General features: G+C 37.9%; 1 protein-coding gene across 4 annotated transcripts in view; it reads left to right on the top strand.

Annotated features, from left to right (window-relative positions):
- Positions 1 to 16,939, top strand: part of LOC126061805 (ATP-binding cassette sub-family C member 2-like) — a 105,892-nt gene that overhangs the window by 23,503 nt on the left and 65,450 nt on the right. For all 4 annotated transcript variants that reach the window (XM_049858589.1, XM_049858588.1, XM_049858591.1 and 1 more), the window contains 2 exons: positions 9,632 to 9,886; positions 12,760 to 12,825. In XM_049858589.1, the coding sequence (XP_049714546.1) occupies positions 9,632 to 9,886; positions 12,760 to 12,825 (321 nt within the window). The remainder of the gene's footprint in view (positions 1 to 9,631; positions 9,887 to 12,759; positions 12,826 to 16,939) is intronic.

The raw sequence follows: 16,939 nt of genomic DNA, 5'->3' as shown, positions 1-16,939 counted from the left end.
ATAAAGGAGTACAGCCGTTAAGCTGATTCACTGGATCCTGTAGTAGGGATTATGACTTATCTCCAAGATCCATCAAACAAGGAGCAGAAGATGTTATGTCATGTAGTGTTAGGGTTGACTCACGCACTAGGATAAGTCCTCTAGGTAGGTGCTGATGGAAGGCAGGCCTGTCCTCTGAGTCCTTTATTGTAAATCTGGCTTCCAAAGGGAGTTTCTCTCCATGGGGCTGAGAGGTGTTGTTAAATTTCCTTTGCTTTGTCTTCATATGTTTCAGCATTCATATTTTTATCTATCTAGATACCTTCAAGATTCCAAGGGATTCTCATAGTAGGTACCAATTTTCGCATATTAATCTGAAGTTGGCCCCACTTCATCAAGGGTTTGTTATTAGAGTAGGGTTAAAAAAAAAAAAAAGCTGGTCTCAAATGGACAGTTAGACCTTTTGGGGGGAAGCGTAGAGGTGTCAGGAGTTGTTCTGTATCCATCCACATGACTGTTGGTAGTTTGGAATAAGGTTTATAGGTTGTGAATATAATTTTTATGGTTTAGGGAAAGGAAGAGAGGACTCCTTCCAATGATTTTAAGAGCCTGTGGCTGTCAAAACTCAGGTTTTGTTACTCCTAAGCTCATGGTTAGTTACAGGCTCCATTAGAATTCTTGAGAACTAAGAAAGAGTGCATGTTTCAAAAACTACTTACCTTAACCCTGGGCTTAACGTGGGAGGCCTGGGGACATTCTCCATGTCAAGTGCCATCCAATAGAACTTTTTGCAGTTTAAAAAATGTCCTATATCTGCACTGTCAAGTGCAGTAGCCACTAGTCACAGATGACTGTGAAGCCTTTGAAATGTGGCTAATACATCCAAAGAACTGGGCTTTTAATTTTCATTGATTAATTAAATTTAACATTGAATAGCCACATATGGCTACTGGCTACCATATTGCCGTCTAGACTGTCTTCATGTATAGTTTAAAGGTAGGATAAAAAATATATATATATATATATATAAATTGTGATAATTATAAAACACAAGGAAAACTTATAAAATTTAGTTATAATCTTTAAAATAGTCAGGAAGAGGGGAAGCAGAATCCAAAATCTGCACTTAGAGTCAGAAAGATAAAGCCTGGCATACTATTTGTCACACAAGGGAATTAAAGAAGAATGAATTATTGTAGATGTTATGAAGTCCCACCTTGAGATTTGCCGTGCCTCAGTAGACATATGGTAGCTCCTGGTTGAGAATCACTAGGGTAGGAATTGTTAGGGCACTTCGCACTCTAGGAGTCCGTGGGTGGTCCAAAGAGTTAAAACACTAGGCTTCTAACCAAAAGGTTGGAAGTTGGAGTCCACCCAGAGGTACCTCAGAAGAAAGGCCTGGCAATCTACTTTAAAAAAATCAGCCACTGAAAACCCTGTGGCACACAGTTCTACTCTGACACACATGGGGTTACCGTAAGTCAGAACTGACTCGACAGCAACTGGCTTCCTGCTCTAAATTGTAGGTGCCTTTTTATGACTTCCAGCCAGGATGGTCAGGAAGAGTTTCATGGTTCACACTGCATGCTGTGGGTCAGAAGAGCATGGCCAGGATGGTCAGGAAGAGTTTCATGGTTCACACTGCATGCTGTGGGTCAGAAGAGCATGGCTAGGATGGTCAGGAAGAGTTTCATGGTTCACACTGCATGCTGTGGGTCAGAAGAGCATGGCTAGGATGGTCAGGAAGAGTTTCATGGTTCACACTGCATGCTGTGGGTCAGAAGAGCATGGAGCAAAGGCTCTATTGTTAGAATAATGTGAGAAAAAAAATACAGAAATGAGTGCAACTCCTGCTCAGAAACTGGTGTGGAGATCAATTTGGCTAGGGACAGTACTTCATATACTGGACAGTGGGGAGGGGTAGCAAGACAGAAGGGTTTGCTTTTTTTTAAAAAAAGAAGAACCTTAAAAGATGCATTATAAAATGTACTTTTATACTATAGATAGTTGGGATCCATTTGAGCCAAAGGGTGAAATACTAGGAGAAAAGGATTGAAAATGGATGAGGCTAGAAACAAGGAGGGCCTTAACCAAACCCAACCCAACCCAACCCAACCCACTGCTGTTGAGTCGATTCTGACTCATAACGAAACTATAGGATAGAGTAGAACTGCCCCATAGGGTTTCCAAGGCTGTAAATCTTCACTGAAGGAGACATCTTTCTCCTGTTGAGTGACTGGTGGTTTCGAACCGCCCATGTTTTGATTAGCAGCTGAGTACTTTAACCACTGTGGCACCAGAGCTCCTTAGAGGCATTGAAATCGTTCAGGAAATGAAGGTGTGAATTAGGGCCACAACAGTGAGTCTACAAAGGAACAAACATATAAGAGAGAGGATATGAAATTGCAAAACAACTTACAAGATGATAAAATGAAATATTAGAAAATTGAACTCCATGGTAATCAAGACATTTCCAGTCATTCTGTGGAAGTTTTAAGGCTTGGAACTCTATCTGGTTTACCTAGGTCTTCTTAGAGCGTAATTCAAAAAATGAAATGAAGTGATAAAAAGCGATCAGTCTTAATGGTTTTGCTTTCTTTCCTTTTTTTTTTTTGTAGAGTAGGATTCATGTGAAGTGGAAATATTGTAGAAATCTAAAACTCAGATATAATTGAAGAAGAAAGGATTTTCTTTAAAAAATTATTTTGATAATATGCCCCACTAATCTTTATTTTTATTGAAGAGCGTTTATGAACCCCCAACTGTTTTAGATTTTATAGATGGGCTTCTTTCTATTTTACCTCCATCCTGCTTTCTCTTTTATAAGTTTAAATATTTCTGCCAGACAGTTCTAGAAGATGTTGCTTTAGCCATTGTAATTGTGGTATCGTATTGCAATATTCTTTTAAATCATTTCATGTAACAAAGAGGTAGGTAAGATCTTATAATTTGCAGCAAATGATAACTAAATTGCCTTTCATGCCTTGTGAATTCTACCCCTCACAGCAATGCAAAGGTTGATTCGACAGGAAAAAATACTGAAAGAAAAATCAGTTTTCCTGACGTTACAAATACCATACAGAACAACTTCCCACACAGGGTGCCTTTTAGTCTTTTCTTTAATATTCTGAAAGCAGTTAATTTTTAAAGATTACTTTTTTTTGTTTAGTGACGAAAATGTGTCCCATGCATAAAATATGGAAGAGAAAATAACAGCCATCTAGAATCCAAAGATAAACATTGGTGTGTTTTAGTCCAGTATTTGTTTTTTCATGCATATATACATATTTGGTATATACTGTGTTGTATTGTTATTTTCTTTTTTTAGCTTTTTTTTATTGTACTGTAGATGAAGGTTTGTAGAACAAACTAGCTTCTCATTAAACAGTTCGTACACATATTGTTTTGTGTCATTGGTTACCAACTCCACAACATGTCAACACTCCCATTTTTGACCTTGGGTTTCCTATTACCAGCTTTGCTGTCCCCTCCTGCTTTCTAGTCCTATTTCCCGGGCAGGTGTACTCTTTTAGTCTCATTTTGTTTTATGGGCCTGTCTAATCTTTGGCTGAAAGGTGAACCTCAGGAGCAACTTCATTATTGAGCTGAAAGAGTGTCCGGGGGCCATACTCTCCGGGTTTCTCCAGTCTCTGTCAGGCCAGCAAGTCTGGTCTTTTTTTTGTAAGTTAGAATTTTGTTCTACATTTTTCTCCAGCTCTCTCCTGGACCCTCTATTGTGATCCCTGTCAGAGCAGTCAGTGGTGGTAGCTGGGTACCATCTAGTTGTATTGGACTCAGTCGCGTGGAGGCTGTGGTAGTTGTGGTCCATTAGTCCTTTGGACTAATCTTTCCCTTCTGTCTTTAGTTTTCTTCATTCTTCCTTGCACGGGGTGAGACCAGTGGAGTATCTTAGATGGCCACTCACAAGCTTTTGAGACCCCTGACACTACTCACCAAAGTAGAATATAGAACATTTTCTTTATAAATGGTGTTATGCAAGTGAGCTAGATGTTCCCCGAGACCATGGTCCCCACAGCCCTCAACCCAGTAATTCGGTCCCTCGTGGGGTTTGGATGTGTCTATGGAGCTACCATGACCTTGCTGTGTACAAGTTGTGCTGGCTTCCCGAGTATTGCGTGTTTTGTACTCTGTTATTTTCTTAATGATATGTCAGAAGTAAAATTATTAAGAAAATACTTTGTAAATATTATTTATTTGCAATTCATTTTGTATTTAATCTCTTTTAGATTTTGTTTTTAAATGTATTTACTCTTAAATACAAACGTAAGTTCACATAAATGCATAGAAGAGATTATTTCATATGTGTGATACTTTTTTCCTTCTCTTGTCATGTTTTTCCGTCCTTCTTATTTAAACCATCTTCACTCATAGCATATATGGTTTAATTTTGTAAATTTCATGAAGAGATTTCATTCTTTTCTAAAATTTGAACCCTGTTGTAAACATTTTTTTTTTCCTATTTTGATTTGCTTATTCAAAAATTCCGCTTGGACATCTCACTGATATAACTAACTCTATTTATATTCTTTAATAGGAACATAATATCCTATCTTATGTCTGTTGTTATTGTTAGGTGCCTTCAAGTTGGTTCTCACTCTTAGCGACTCTGTTTATAATAGAACGAAACACTGCCCAATCTTGTGCCATCCTCTCAATGGCTGCTGTATTTGAGCCCATTGTTGCAACCACGGTGTCAGTCCATCTTGTCGAAGTCTCCCTCTTTTTTGCTGAGCCTCTGCTTTACCAAGCATGCTATCTTTCTCCAGAGATTGGTCCCTCCTGATGGCATATCCAAAGTAATTGAGATGGAGTCTCCCATCCTTGCTTCTAAGGAGCATCTGGCTATACTTCCTTGAAGACAAATTTGTTCCTTCTTCTGGCAGTCCATGGTGTATTTAGTATTCTCCAGCAACATCACAGTTTGAATCAATTCTGCTTCAGTCTTCCTTTTTCATTGTCCAACTTTTGAAAATACCATGGCTTTGGTCAGGCACATCTTAGTCATCAAAGTGACAGTTTTGCTTATTTACACTTAAAAGATGTCTTTTTTTTAGCAGATTTTCCCCATGCCTTACACTGTTTGCAATACATACTCTGCTTCCATGGGCATTAATTGTTGATCCAAAAAGGATGAAATCCTTGACAACTTCAGGTTCTTCTCCATTTATCATGGTGTTGTTTACTGGTCCAATTGTAAGGATTTTCATTTTCTTTATGTTCAGATGTAATCCATACTGAAGGATGTATTCTTTTACCTTTCTCGGTAAGTGCTTCAACTCGTCTTATCTTTCAGCAAGCAAGGTTGTGTCATCTTCATATTGCAGGTTGTTAATGAATCTTTCACCAACCCTAATGCCATGTTCATCTTCATATAGGCCAGTTTCTAGGATTATTTGTTCAGAGTATAGATTGAATAAGTATAGAATACAACCCTGCCACCACCTTTTCCAATTTTAAATCACACAGTATTCCCTTGTTCTGTTAGAACAACTGCCTCTTAATCCGTGTACAAGTTCCATATGACTACAATTAAGTATTCTGGAATTTCCATTCTTTGTAATATTAACCATAATTTGTTATGGTCCACACAGTCGAATGGCTTCACATCGTCTGTAAAACACAGGTAAATGTCTTTCTAGTATTCTCTGCTTTCTGCCAAGATCCATCTGACATCAACAGTGATTATCTCTTGTTCTATGTCCTCTCCTGAATCCAGCTTGATACTTTTGGTAGTTCCCTGTCAATGTACTACTGCAGCTGTTTTTGAATTATCTTTAGCAAAATTGTGCTAGCATGTGATATTAATGATATCGTTCTGCAATTTCTGCATTCTTTTTGATTGCCTTTCTTTGGAATGGGCATGAATATGAATCTCTTCTATTTAGTTGGCCAGGTAACTGTCTTCCAAGTTTCTCGACATAGACGAAGGAACATTTCCAGCATTGTTGAAGCGTGTCAATTGGTATTCCATCAATTCCAGGAGCCATGATTTGCACCAGTGCCTTCAGTGTGGCTTATATGTCGTCCTTCAGTACCAGCGGTTTTTAATCATATATTACCTCCTGAAGTGTTTTTTGGTACAGTGACAATGTATTCCTTCCATCTTCTTTTGATGCTTTCTGCGTCATTCAATTTTTTGCCCATAGACTCCTTCCATATTGCAACCCCAGGCTTGAATTTTCTTTGTTATCCTTAGAATTTATAAATTTCCCCGGGATAAGATGAGGTGCTATTTCCTAATTAATTTGACTGATATTTTTAGCTGCTTTTGGTTTGAAATATTTCTTCCACTCAAAGAATTGTCTACTGCTTTTTTAAAAAATTTCTCCTTTTTGTTATTTTCTTGTAAAATAATTGCTATCACACAGACACACACAGTGCTTTTCTGCCCTGTTTTAAGAACTATTATGGGTATGTTACTGGGTTGCACAAGCAGTTAAGTGCTCGACTACTAGCCAAAAAGTTGGGTGTTTGAACATACCTAAAGTCTGCTTGGAAGACAGGTCTGGCGATTTGCTTCCGAAAGGTCACAGCCTTAAAAACCCTACAGAGCAGTTCTGCTCTGCACACACGGCGTTGCCATGAGCCAGAATGGACTCAACGTCACCTAAACAACAACAGCATGTGTATATACGTGTAGATAGATGCTAGGTGAATATACAGTTGGAAGTATATATAAAATGTAAGTATAATATTCATATATATTAAATATAGAAACTGAAGCTCAGAACTGTGGAGTAATTTACCCATGGTTAAAAAGTTATTAAATGGAGGAACTAGGATTGGAATTCCAGCGTTCTTCTCTACAGACTGGGTTATTACTTTAAATATATACAGAAATAGGTAAATATATATACATATCTCATAGGTATATGTGTGTGATTTTCTGTACCTATTCTTTATGCCTTAAATCTTATCTTTCGTCATTTTATTTTTTTAATAGTTTTTCTCTAGGTTACAGGTAAAGATTTTGAAATTCTCTACTGGCGTACAAAATCCATTTTATTGTAGTATCCATTTGGAATTTTGGTGCCTGCATTGCATTTTAAAAATATTTGGCAATTATGTTTTCAGTTTCAAGTGGCTTTCTTATACGTTTTACCCTTTTTTGATGCATATCATATTCCCTTACTATAAAGATGAAAAAGAGATATTAAAATATTTCCTCAGGCTTCCTTTAATACCTTTTTCCCATAGGAGAAAAGTCTCCTTGGATAATGCAGTTATTTTAGTGTGGTCATAAATATTAAATACTATTTGTCTTTTCCTTGTAGAAAGATGGGGGAAAAGAGTCTACATTTGTTTATAATTGTAATTTAGGGAGTGAATTTTATTAGACATCAGTAGTTCTCTCCTGAAAACATTACAGATTACTGAAATGACAACTGCAATGCCTGAATTTTCATTGTTTTCTTTTGCCACGTTAGGTGGTTATTAACTTATTAGGAGGAGGTGAAAGCTACATCTGAAGGTGATATGGCTGGAAACTTGCATTGGATACACTGTTTCTTTTTTTTCCTCTTGAAGGAATAATTATCTTGTTTCATCACCAGTGCAGGGTCCCACTCATTAGTCAGGAGGAAAGTGCCTCCAATTGACAGTGCAAAAATGTAAACTAGACTAGAACACTGCGCAGCACCCACGTTAGGGAATACTGGCACCCTGCGCAGCACCCACGTTAGGGAATACTGGCACCCTGCGAACTTCTCAACGTTGTGCAGCTCCTTCCAGTCAGCCTCATGGCCCCTTCTTGCTTTAAACCCCTCTTGCTGTAAGCTGGGCAACACTAGAGCTGAGTTCCACTGAGAGCCCTGCCTACTCATTTTCAGATGGGCTTTTTCCTTTGCCTGTGCATTACTCATTTGTTGAATAAATAGATTTTTAAGTGCCTCCCTTATCCCATTTACTCTTTTTAGTTCCAACTCTCAATCTCTCTTTAATCAGTTTAGTGGAAATTCCATAAAATGTTGGCATAGGAATGGAACTTATGCCCGGATTCCAGTACAGATATAAATTTCCTCCTATTTATAGTTATTTATGCATTTCAGCAGGAATGATAAATCGATGGGGAATTAAATATATGGATTTCTATCATCAGTCTTGGTAAAAAGTTATTGATTATTATGCTTTGAGGAATATTGGATTCAATATACAAATATTATATAACATGCATAGGTCAAAAGTAACAATTGAACCTTGGAAGGAAAGATGCATTTCCATTTGCTCCATAAAGCTTTTCCAATAATCTTATCTTTTTAAATCCCCATGGCCCTTCTTAGCTGTTTTCACACTTATAGTTGGCCTATATTAATTTTTTTTATTTATATGTGAGGGAGCATACATGCATGTGTGTGTGTGTGTGTGTGTGTGTATGCGTGTGTGAAAATGGGAGAACTTTTTGGACACCAACTGAAAGGACAACCCTCATACCAGCCACCCCCTCCATAACACTCCTTCTTTGTTGGGTTCACTAATTCATTGGAACAGTCACAGAGAACTCATGGAAACAACATAACTGCAGTAACAACTTTAGTAACGGAGAAGATATAAACAGAAATGAAGATATGCAAAGGGTGAGGTTTAGGAGTGGTCACAGCCTGGGACCTCAGTGTCTAAAAGGAGACCCACTTACTTCTCAAATGGGACCTGTTTACCCTTCCCAAAAACCTGTGTTTGTTCTCACCCATCAGGAAAGGTTCAAACAGGAAACTCAATGACTTGGCATGCTTGGCTGTTGGTCGTTCCTCTGACCTCTTAGTGGAGGTTTGGTCTTTACGTTCTGCTACCACTGTCTGGGTCTGCTCATTGCCTCCACTTCTTCTGGTGCCGTCGCAGTTGCAGGTTTACTCAGTCTGGAAGGGTCATAGCACAGGTTCCTGGTATCCAAGTACGTACTCCCCTCCTGACTCTTTGTCTCTTGGTCGATCAGGAAGCCCCATCTGAGCCTCCTGAGTTCTAGGGTTTTTATCAGTCACTGGTGGGCCCTGCAGCCAATCTGTTTAAAGGTCAACTACTGGGTGGGTTTAGAACCAGGACCAAAAGATCAAATTGCTTTTTTTAATTAGTAGAATGATTTGATACCATGCAGTGTGTGTGTGTGTATATGTGTGTGTGTCTGTGTGTCTCTGTCTGTGTAGCCTGGTTCTACAAATAGATGGTAATCTGGATAATTGGGACTGTGTCCTTTTTTTAAATCTTCCACAGTTTCTAATATAGATACAATGAATTAATCGGTATCCATTAGATATTCATTTATTCATGAACTTTGTGTTGATAACATTTAGATTGTTTAGCATTATAGGGGTACCAACAAGTGGAGGGACACGTCATAGCATCTACAGTAGATTTCTTTTGCAAGTTGTGTGGTGTCGTTGGTGAACATATATACTTGGAAACGCAAATGTTTTTCTCTACCAATACATATGGAAATGTTAAACTACGTACTTTGATCAGTAACTGTATTTTCCTCGTCTAAAAATCATGTCCTTTGATATTGTATTGACACAAATACATAAATAACCTTGTAAATTTTCCTAAATATATTAGACATTAAGAAGTTACCATTGTTTGAATATAAAGACACCCCATAATCTACAGAACTCATTAAAACATTTTTGCTTCTTTTTTCCAGGCTTTAGTTTTATCTAGTGTTTCTCGAAAAAAGTTTTCCACTGGAGAAATTATTAATTTGATGTCAGGAGATACCCAGCAGCTTGTGGACTTGGCAGCAAATCTCAATCTTCTGTGGTCAGCGCCTTTTCAAATCCTGATGGTCGTATCATTACTCTGGCAAGAACTGGGTCCAGCAGTGTTAGCAGGGGTTGCAGTCCTTGTGTTTGTCATACCAATAAATGCTTTAGTTGCTACTAGAGTAAAAAAGCTGAAGGTAAGTAAGAAAATGATTGCTTCATGTTGCATGTATCAACCAGAAGTTGAGTTTTCTGACTTGAATTGGCAGTAACCATCTAGCTAGTTCTGTATATAGGGAAAATAGAGGTTATAAATGGAAACAAGCCAATTTTATCATTCCTTTGCTTTTTCAGCCAATATTAATTGTGTACCTCTCTGGGCCAGTCACTGTGTCAGGCACACAAAATACAACATTAAGGAGAGCTGACACATTCCTGATCTCATGGGGCTAGTGGGAGAGACAGACACCAAGAAAATAGATATATAACATAATGCCTACTGGTAATATATATATGCATGTGTGTAGGAAAATAAATTAGGATAAGGGAATAGCATAAAAAAAGGTACCATTTTCCATGCTGTTGTTGTTAGGTGCTGTCGGGTCAGTTCCAGCTCATAGGGACCCTGTGTACAGCAGAACGAAGCACTCACTGCCCAGTCCTGCACGATCCTCACAATCATTGTTATGCTTGAGCCCATTTTTGCAGCCACTGTGTCAATCCATCTCCTTGGGGGGGTATGCTTGGTTGTTAGAAGAGCGGGGAGGAGGCTAGTGGGTTAATGTGAGCAAGGAGTGACTGCATGCTGCAAGTGAACAGGAAATGCTTAATGGAACTAATTTTAATTATCTTCTTTTACATTCAGTGAATCATTCATTGTACTATCAATATATAGTAAGTGGCATCCCACCATGTGTTAGACAGTGTGCACTGTGCTAGGCTATAGGAATGAAGAAACAGAGCATAGTTCGCTAGCCTGAAGGAAATCACACTGTAGCGGGGGAGACAGATGGTGCCTCAGGTTAAATTCACATTCACAGGAGCAGATGTCTTACTTAGAAAACATATTTTATTATTTTAAATGAATCAAAGGTGAGCAGTGTCTATGTACTGATTTGGAAGTGTGTCAATCATGTATTAGAGGAAAATGCAAATTAAGTGCCTACATAACCATAAAACCAATTACATCAACCATCACCAATATCCCTTGCCAGATTTTCATCCCCATAAACAAAAACTCCATGCTAGCACATGAAAATACGTTGAACTGGCAAATGTCATATTGTATACACTTTTGAGCCAGTAACCGGTTACCATCTAGCTGATTCCAACTCATGGTGACCCCATGTGTTTCCGAGTAGAACTGCTCTCTATAGGATTTTCAATGGCTGTGATCTTTCAGAAGTAGGAAATGTCAGGCCTTTCTTCTGAGGCACTTTTAGGTGGATTTGACCTGTGAACCCCATTCATTTGTAGCTGAGCACGTTACCATTTCACCATCCAGGGACGTGTGTGTGTGTATATACAGACATACACACATACGTATAGAAAATCATGAGTCTTGTTTTAAAAATTTTAATATACCTGTGCAGATGTATATGATAAAGAGATAGATAAAAATATATAGATATAAATATTAGTGTATTTATATCAGCATAGAAATAATCTGGAGATAAAGTACCAGTCTGTTAAGAGTAGTTATCTGTAGAAGTGGAAATGGTTGGATGGAGGACGTATTTTTCACTTCTTATTTAATACATTTATACCTTCTTTCATATGCTTCTGAATTATTAAAATAATTACCCAAAGATAACTAGTCTTGAAGGATGAAACCTGGAATATAGCATATAATTATGAAGTAGAAGTATTTAAGATGTATTAAAGCATGATAAACAAACCTGTTTTATAATCATAGATTATTGCTTTTGTTTGTTTATAATCATAGATGATTGCTTTTAAACTAATTTTAAAAAATTGTAGATCTTTAATAAAGCCGTTTAAAATCATGCTATTAGGAACGGAAATCCATTTTTTAGAACCTTATTCCGGAGTCCTGAGCCTTCACAGAGACTGCAGTGTTATACGCAAATATACTAAACAGAAAACACGCCTGTAAAGATTACAAACAATGTAACATGTATTAATTTACAAGTGAGTTCTTTATAAGTTATAAAAATACGTATTATTACTTATAACATAAAAATGGCAAAGGTATCAGAGGAAACCTTTAAGATGCAATATTCAAACAATGATAAATATAAAATATTATAATTACTAAATATTTAAATAAATGTGCAGTGCTATTGTTAGCTGCTGTTCAGGCAGTTATGACTCATGGTGAACCCATGTATGCAGAACAGAACGGCTCCAGAGGGTTCTCAAGGTTGTGATCTTTCAGAAACAGGCCATTAGGCCTGTCTCCTGAGGCAAATATACAATAATTACATTAAAAAAAAAAAAAAAAAACCTGTTAATGTCAAGTCGATTCCGACTCATAGCGACCCTATAGGACAGAGTGGAAGGAACTGCCCTCTAGGGTTTCCAAGAAGCGGCTTCGTATTCGTGAAAAGAAAAACATCCAGTATTGAAAAATATACATTTTAATTACTCCAATTTCCAACGTACTGGTAACATCGAGATAATATGCTTATAATTCAGTGAACTTAACTTGTTTTCTGTTATACCTCTATTGTGGAATTAAATGTAAATTTGTTCTTAGAAATTCTTAGAAATATATCCCATTTTAATAGAATGTGGGTGTATATTATTTATTCAGTTTTAAACAAGTCACATTTAAATAAATATATTTTCTGCTGTTTTAGAAAGTATACATTTTGCTTTTATTCTACTGCTGCATACATTTAAGTTTTTTTAATATCTATTTACAACTATTTTCTAAAATTATCAACAGAATAATATTGTGTGAATACTGAAAGAGGGTTTTCCTTAATTAAATATTATATTAAAATATAGGAAATAGACTGTTGTTTAAAAGAATATGTGTGCCCATATAAGTAAAAGTACTACCAATTTTACTCATATATGCTTTTATTTTCTTTCCATTAAATAGAAAAGTCAAATGAAGAACAAAGATAAACAGATAAAACTACTCAATGAAATCTTACATGGAATTAAGGTAATATAAAAGGCATATGGCTTTGATTTAAGTATTTAGAGCATGGCAATAAATTAGTCAATAAATGATTTTTTTACTGTTCTCAGTAAAAAAAAAAATTTTTTTTTTTTCTCAAAATAATTACGTGTTTGTGTGTGTGTGTGTTAATCTCAAAAGTATAATTGTTGGGGAGGGATTTCAGATGCATAGAATTCTTTCTGTTAAAATATCATTTACATGCAAAACCAGATACAGTGCAGGTATTTTGTTTCTCAACCAACAACTGAACAGAAATATCCCAAAAGCCACAGCATATTACTTATGGTAAAAGGACGTCAGATGGTGAGAGTAGTAGTATCAGCATCAGAACCTGTCTAGCTTCATGGGGGTTAATGAGAGTCACTATCAGAACAAAGCTGATTCCTATAAGGTAGAGGTCAAACACACCTCTGTCTCCAATCTTTTTGCCAATTTTGATACCAGCCACCTCTCCCATGGCACTCTTTCCTTCTCTTCTGGGTTTGCTAATCCCTTGCAATGGCCATGCAGAACTCACAGACCATATTTACAGTTAACTGGTTTATTAAGGAGCAGGGTACAACTCAGGATTAGGATCAACAGACTACAGGTCAGGTACATGTAGGCAAAGTCTCCCTTCTTCAGCGTAGGATAGCTCTCGGTTCCTCTTGGCAATGCAGGCCTCCTCTCAGGCCCCACCCCAGGACAGGCTCCTCTTGCCCCCTACCCCCAGGACAGGCTCCTTGGGTCCCTCAGGACAGGCTCTTATGTGTCCCTTCAGGACAGGCTCCTTTTGGCCCTGCCATCTGTCACCGCTGGCTCTGCTGCTGGGCTCCTTCTGGGCCTTTCGCCCCCAGCTCTGCTACTGGGCCCCTTTCGTACCCTTGCACTGTGTTACAGCTCTTTTAGGAGGTTCCTTGTTTCTTCTCTCTGCTTCTTCTCTCTTCTTTCTTCCTTCTGCTTCTCTTCCTGCTTCTTTCTGTCTTTAAAACTTATGTGGGGTTGGCTGCTTATACACACAACTCCTTGTCAATTTCAATCCATGGCCCTTCCCAGCAGGGGCCACAAACTGGCCAATCCCTTCTTGGTAGGTCATAGACACTTCATTTGCATAGTAGGCTATGTGCACTGTCCATAGTCACTTCAATTACATGGTTTATTTAACCAATCCCCGTGAGGTGCAGACTAATCATGGGGCAGGCTACAGCCTAGGACCAGACAAAAATATCAAAATACCATTTGTTTATAGCTTACCCAGGAAATGTCAATCAGCCTGGGCAAAATAACAAACCCTCTGGGGTGGAAAACTAGCGCAAAGGTAACTAATTCCTCAGGGTTGAGGAGAAAAATGTCTCAAGCTCTCTTTCCAAAGACCAAGGCAGAAGGCCACATCAAGTAACTCATTTTACCACAAAGGGTTTATGTGGAAGAGATGGGATGAAGCAGGCAAGAGTGGCAATAACATTGTCAGTGTGAAACCAGATTTATATGAGGGAAACGATCGGATGTCATTCAGGCTGTTTTTTGTGGCACAGAAATAAAATGATCATACAAATGCTATTTTACAAAAGGGGTATGTTGCAAAATATGCGTTCCCTAGTAAAGCTACTCCACCCACATCACTAGTATATTTTCTGTAAATGAAAATGAAACTTCATGAACTTTTATATACACATACACCTACTCCTCACTTATTAACTGTCTCGTTATCCGACATTGCGCATTTACGACAATAGTAAAAAAAATCTGAGTATTTTGGGCATTAACAATGTACATCTAGCAGTAACAAATGCTGAGGTATGAAGCAAGAGTAATGCTGGTTGTGATGGTTAAGATTATGTGTCAATTTGTCTGGGCCATGACTCTCAGCGGTTTGGCAGTTGTGTAATGATGTAATCTGGCAGTTGTGTAACGATGCAATTTGACAGCTATGTAATGATGTAATTTGGCAGATATGTAATGATGTAGTCATCCTCCATTTTGTGATCTGTTGTGCTCATCATCCATTTTTGCATAATACCAATTTTCATATGATGACCTGATCTTTGGAACCTAATGATGTCAATAAGGAGTGGGTGTATATATAATTCCAAATCCTATTGCACCTTTATTACACCTCATCATAATTATCTAAGGGACAAAATTTGCACATGAAATTTTCTTCTGGCACTGATGGTTTGCATAGGAAATTTCCTCAGTGTGATGCCTCTTATTATATACGTAGAATTTACCAATTTTATGTACATTTTAGAATCAATACATGCTTCGCATTATGCTGCATAGAACTTTTACTGAGTTGTAAAGTACTGTCTTAGTCTGAGTTCTCTAGAGGAGCAAAACTGGTGAGAGATATATATATATATGTATGTATGTATGTATGTGTGTGTATGTAGGTATGTTGTTAGGTGCCGTTGCATTGGTTCCAACCCATTGCGACCCTACGTACAACAGAATGAAACACTGCCCAGTCCTGTGCCATGCCCACAATCGTTGTTATGCTTGAGCTCGTTGTTGCAGCCACTGTGCCAGTCCATCTTGTTGAGGGTCTTCCTCTTTTTTGATGACCTTCTACTTTACCAAGCATGATGTCCTTCCCCAGGGACTGATCTCTCCTGACAACATGTTCAAAGTATTTCAGATATATTCTCACCATCCTTGCTTCTAAGGAACATTCTGGTTGTACTTCTACCAAGACAGATTTGTTCATTCCTTTGGCAGTCCGAGGTCTATTCGGTATTCTTTGCCAACACCACAATTCAAAGGCGTTAATTCTTCTTCAATCTTCCTTATTCGTTGTCCAGCTTTCACATGCATATGAGGTGACTGAAAGCATCATGGCTTGGGTCAGGCACACCTTAGTCCTCAAAGCAACATCTTTGCTTTTCAACACTTTGAAGAGATCTTTTGCAGCAGATTTGCCCAGTGCAATAAATCTTTTGATTTCTTGACTGCTTTTTCCATGCATGTTGATTGTGGATCCAAATGAAATGAAATCCTTGACAACCTCAATCTTTTCTCTTTTTATCATGATGTTGCTTATTGGTCTATTTGTGAGGATTTTTTTTTTTTCTTTATGTTGAGGTGTATTCCATAGTGAGAGCTGTGGTCTTTGGTCTTCATCAGTTAAGTGCTTCAAGTTTTCTTCATTTTCAGCAAGCAAGGTTGTGTTATCTACATAACACAGGTTGTTAATGAGTCTTCCTCCAATCCTGAAGCCCCATTCTTCTTCCTATAGTCCAGCTTCTCGGATTATTTGCTCAGCATACAGATTGAATAGGTGTGGTGAAATGATACAACCCTGATGCACGCTTTTCCTGACTTTAAACCATGCAATATTCCCTTGTTCTATTCGAATGACTGCCTCTTGGTCTATGTACAGGTTCCTCATGAGCACAATTAAGTGTTTTGGAATTCTCATTTTTCAAAATGTTATCCATAATTTATTATGATCCACACAGTCAAATGCTTTAGCATAGTTAATAAAACACAGGTAAACATCCTTCTGGCATTCCCTGCTTTTAGCCAGGATCCATCTGACATCAGCAATGATATCCCTGGTTCCACACCCTGTCCTAAATCACCTTGAATTTCTGGGAGTTCCCTGTGGATATACTGCTGCAGCAGCTTTTGAACGATCTTCATCAAAATTTTGCTTACGTGTAATGTTAATGATATTGTTCAGCAATTTCCGCATTTGGTTGGATCACCTTTCTTGGGAATAGCATAAATATGGATCTCTTCCAGCCAATTGGCCAGGTAGCTGTCTTCCAAATTTCTTGGCATAGACGAGTGAGCACTTCCTACACTGAATCTGTTTGTTGAAACATTTCAGTTGGTATTCCAATAATTCCTGGAACCTTGGTTTTTAGCAAGGCCTTCAGTGCGGCTTGGACTTCTTCCTTCAGTACCATCAGTTCCTGACTGTATGCTCCCTCCTGAAATGGTTGAATGTTGACCAATTCTTTTTGGTATAGTGAGTCTGGTGTATTCCTTCCATCTTCATTTGGTGCTTTCTGTGTCATTTAATATTTTTCCCGTAGAATCCTTTAGTATCCCAACTTGAGGCTTGATTTTTTTCTTCAGTTCTTTCAGCTTGAGAAATACTGATATACATATA

The sequence above is a fragment of the Elephas maximus genome, chromosome 18, assembly GCF_024166365.1.
Source record: "Elephas maximus indicus isolate mEleMax1 chromosome 18, mEleMax1 primary haplotype, whole genome shotgun sequence".
Classification (NCBI taxonomy): domain Eukaryota; kingdom Metazoa; phylum Chordata; class Mammalia; order Proboscidea; family Elephantidae; genus Elephas; species Elephas maximus.
Note: the sequence above shows the minus strand (reverse complement) of the source record. Positions and strands in the feature narration are given on the sequence as shown.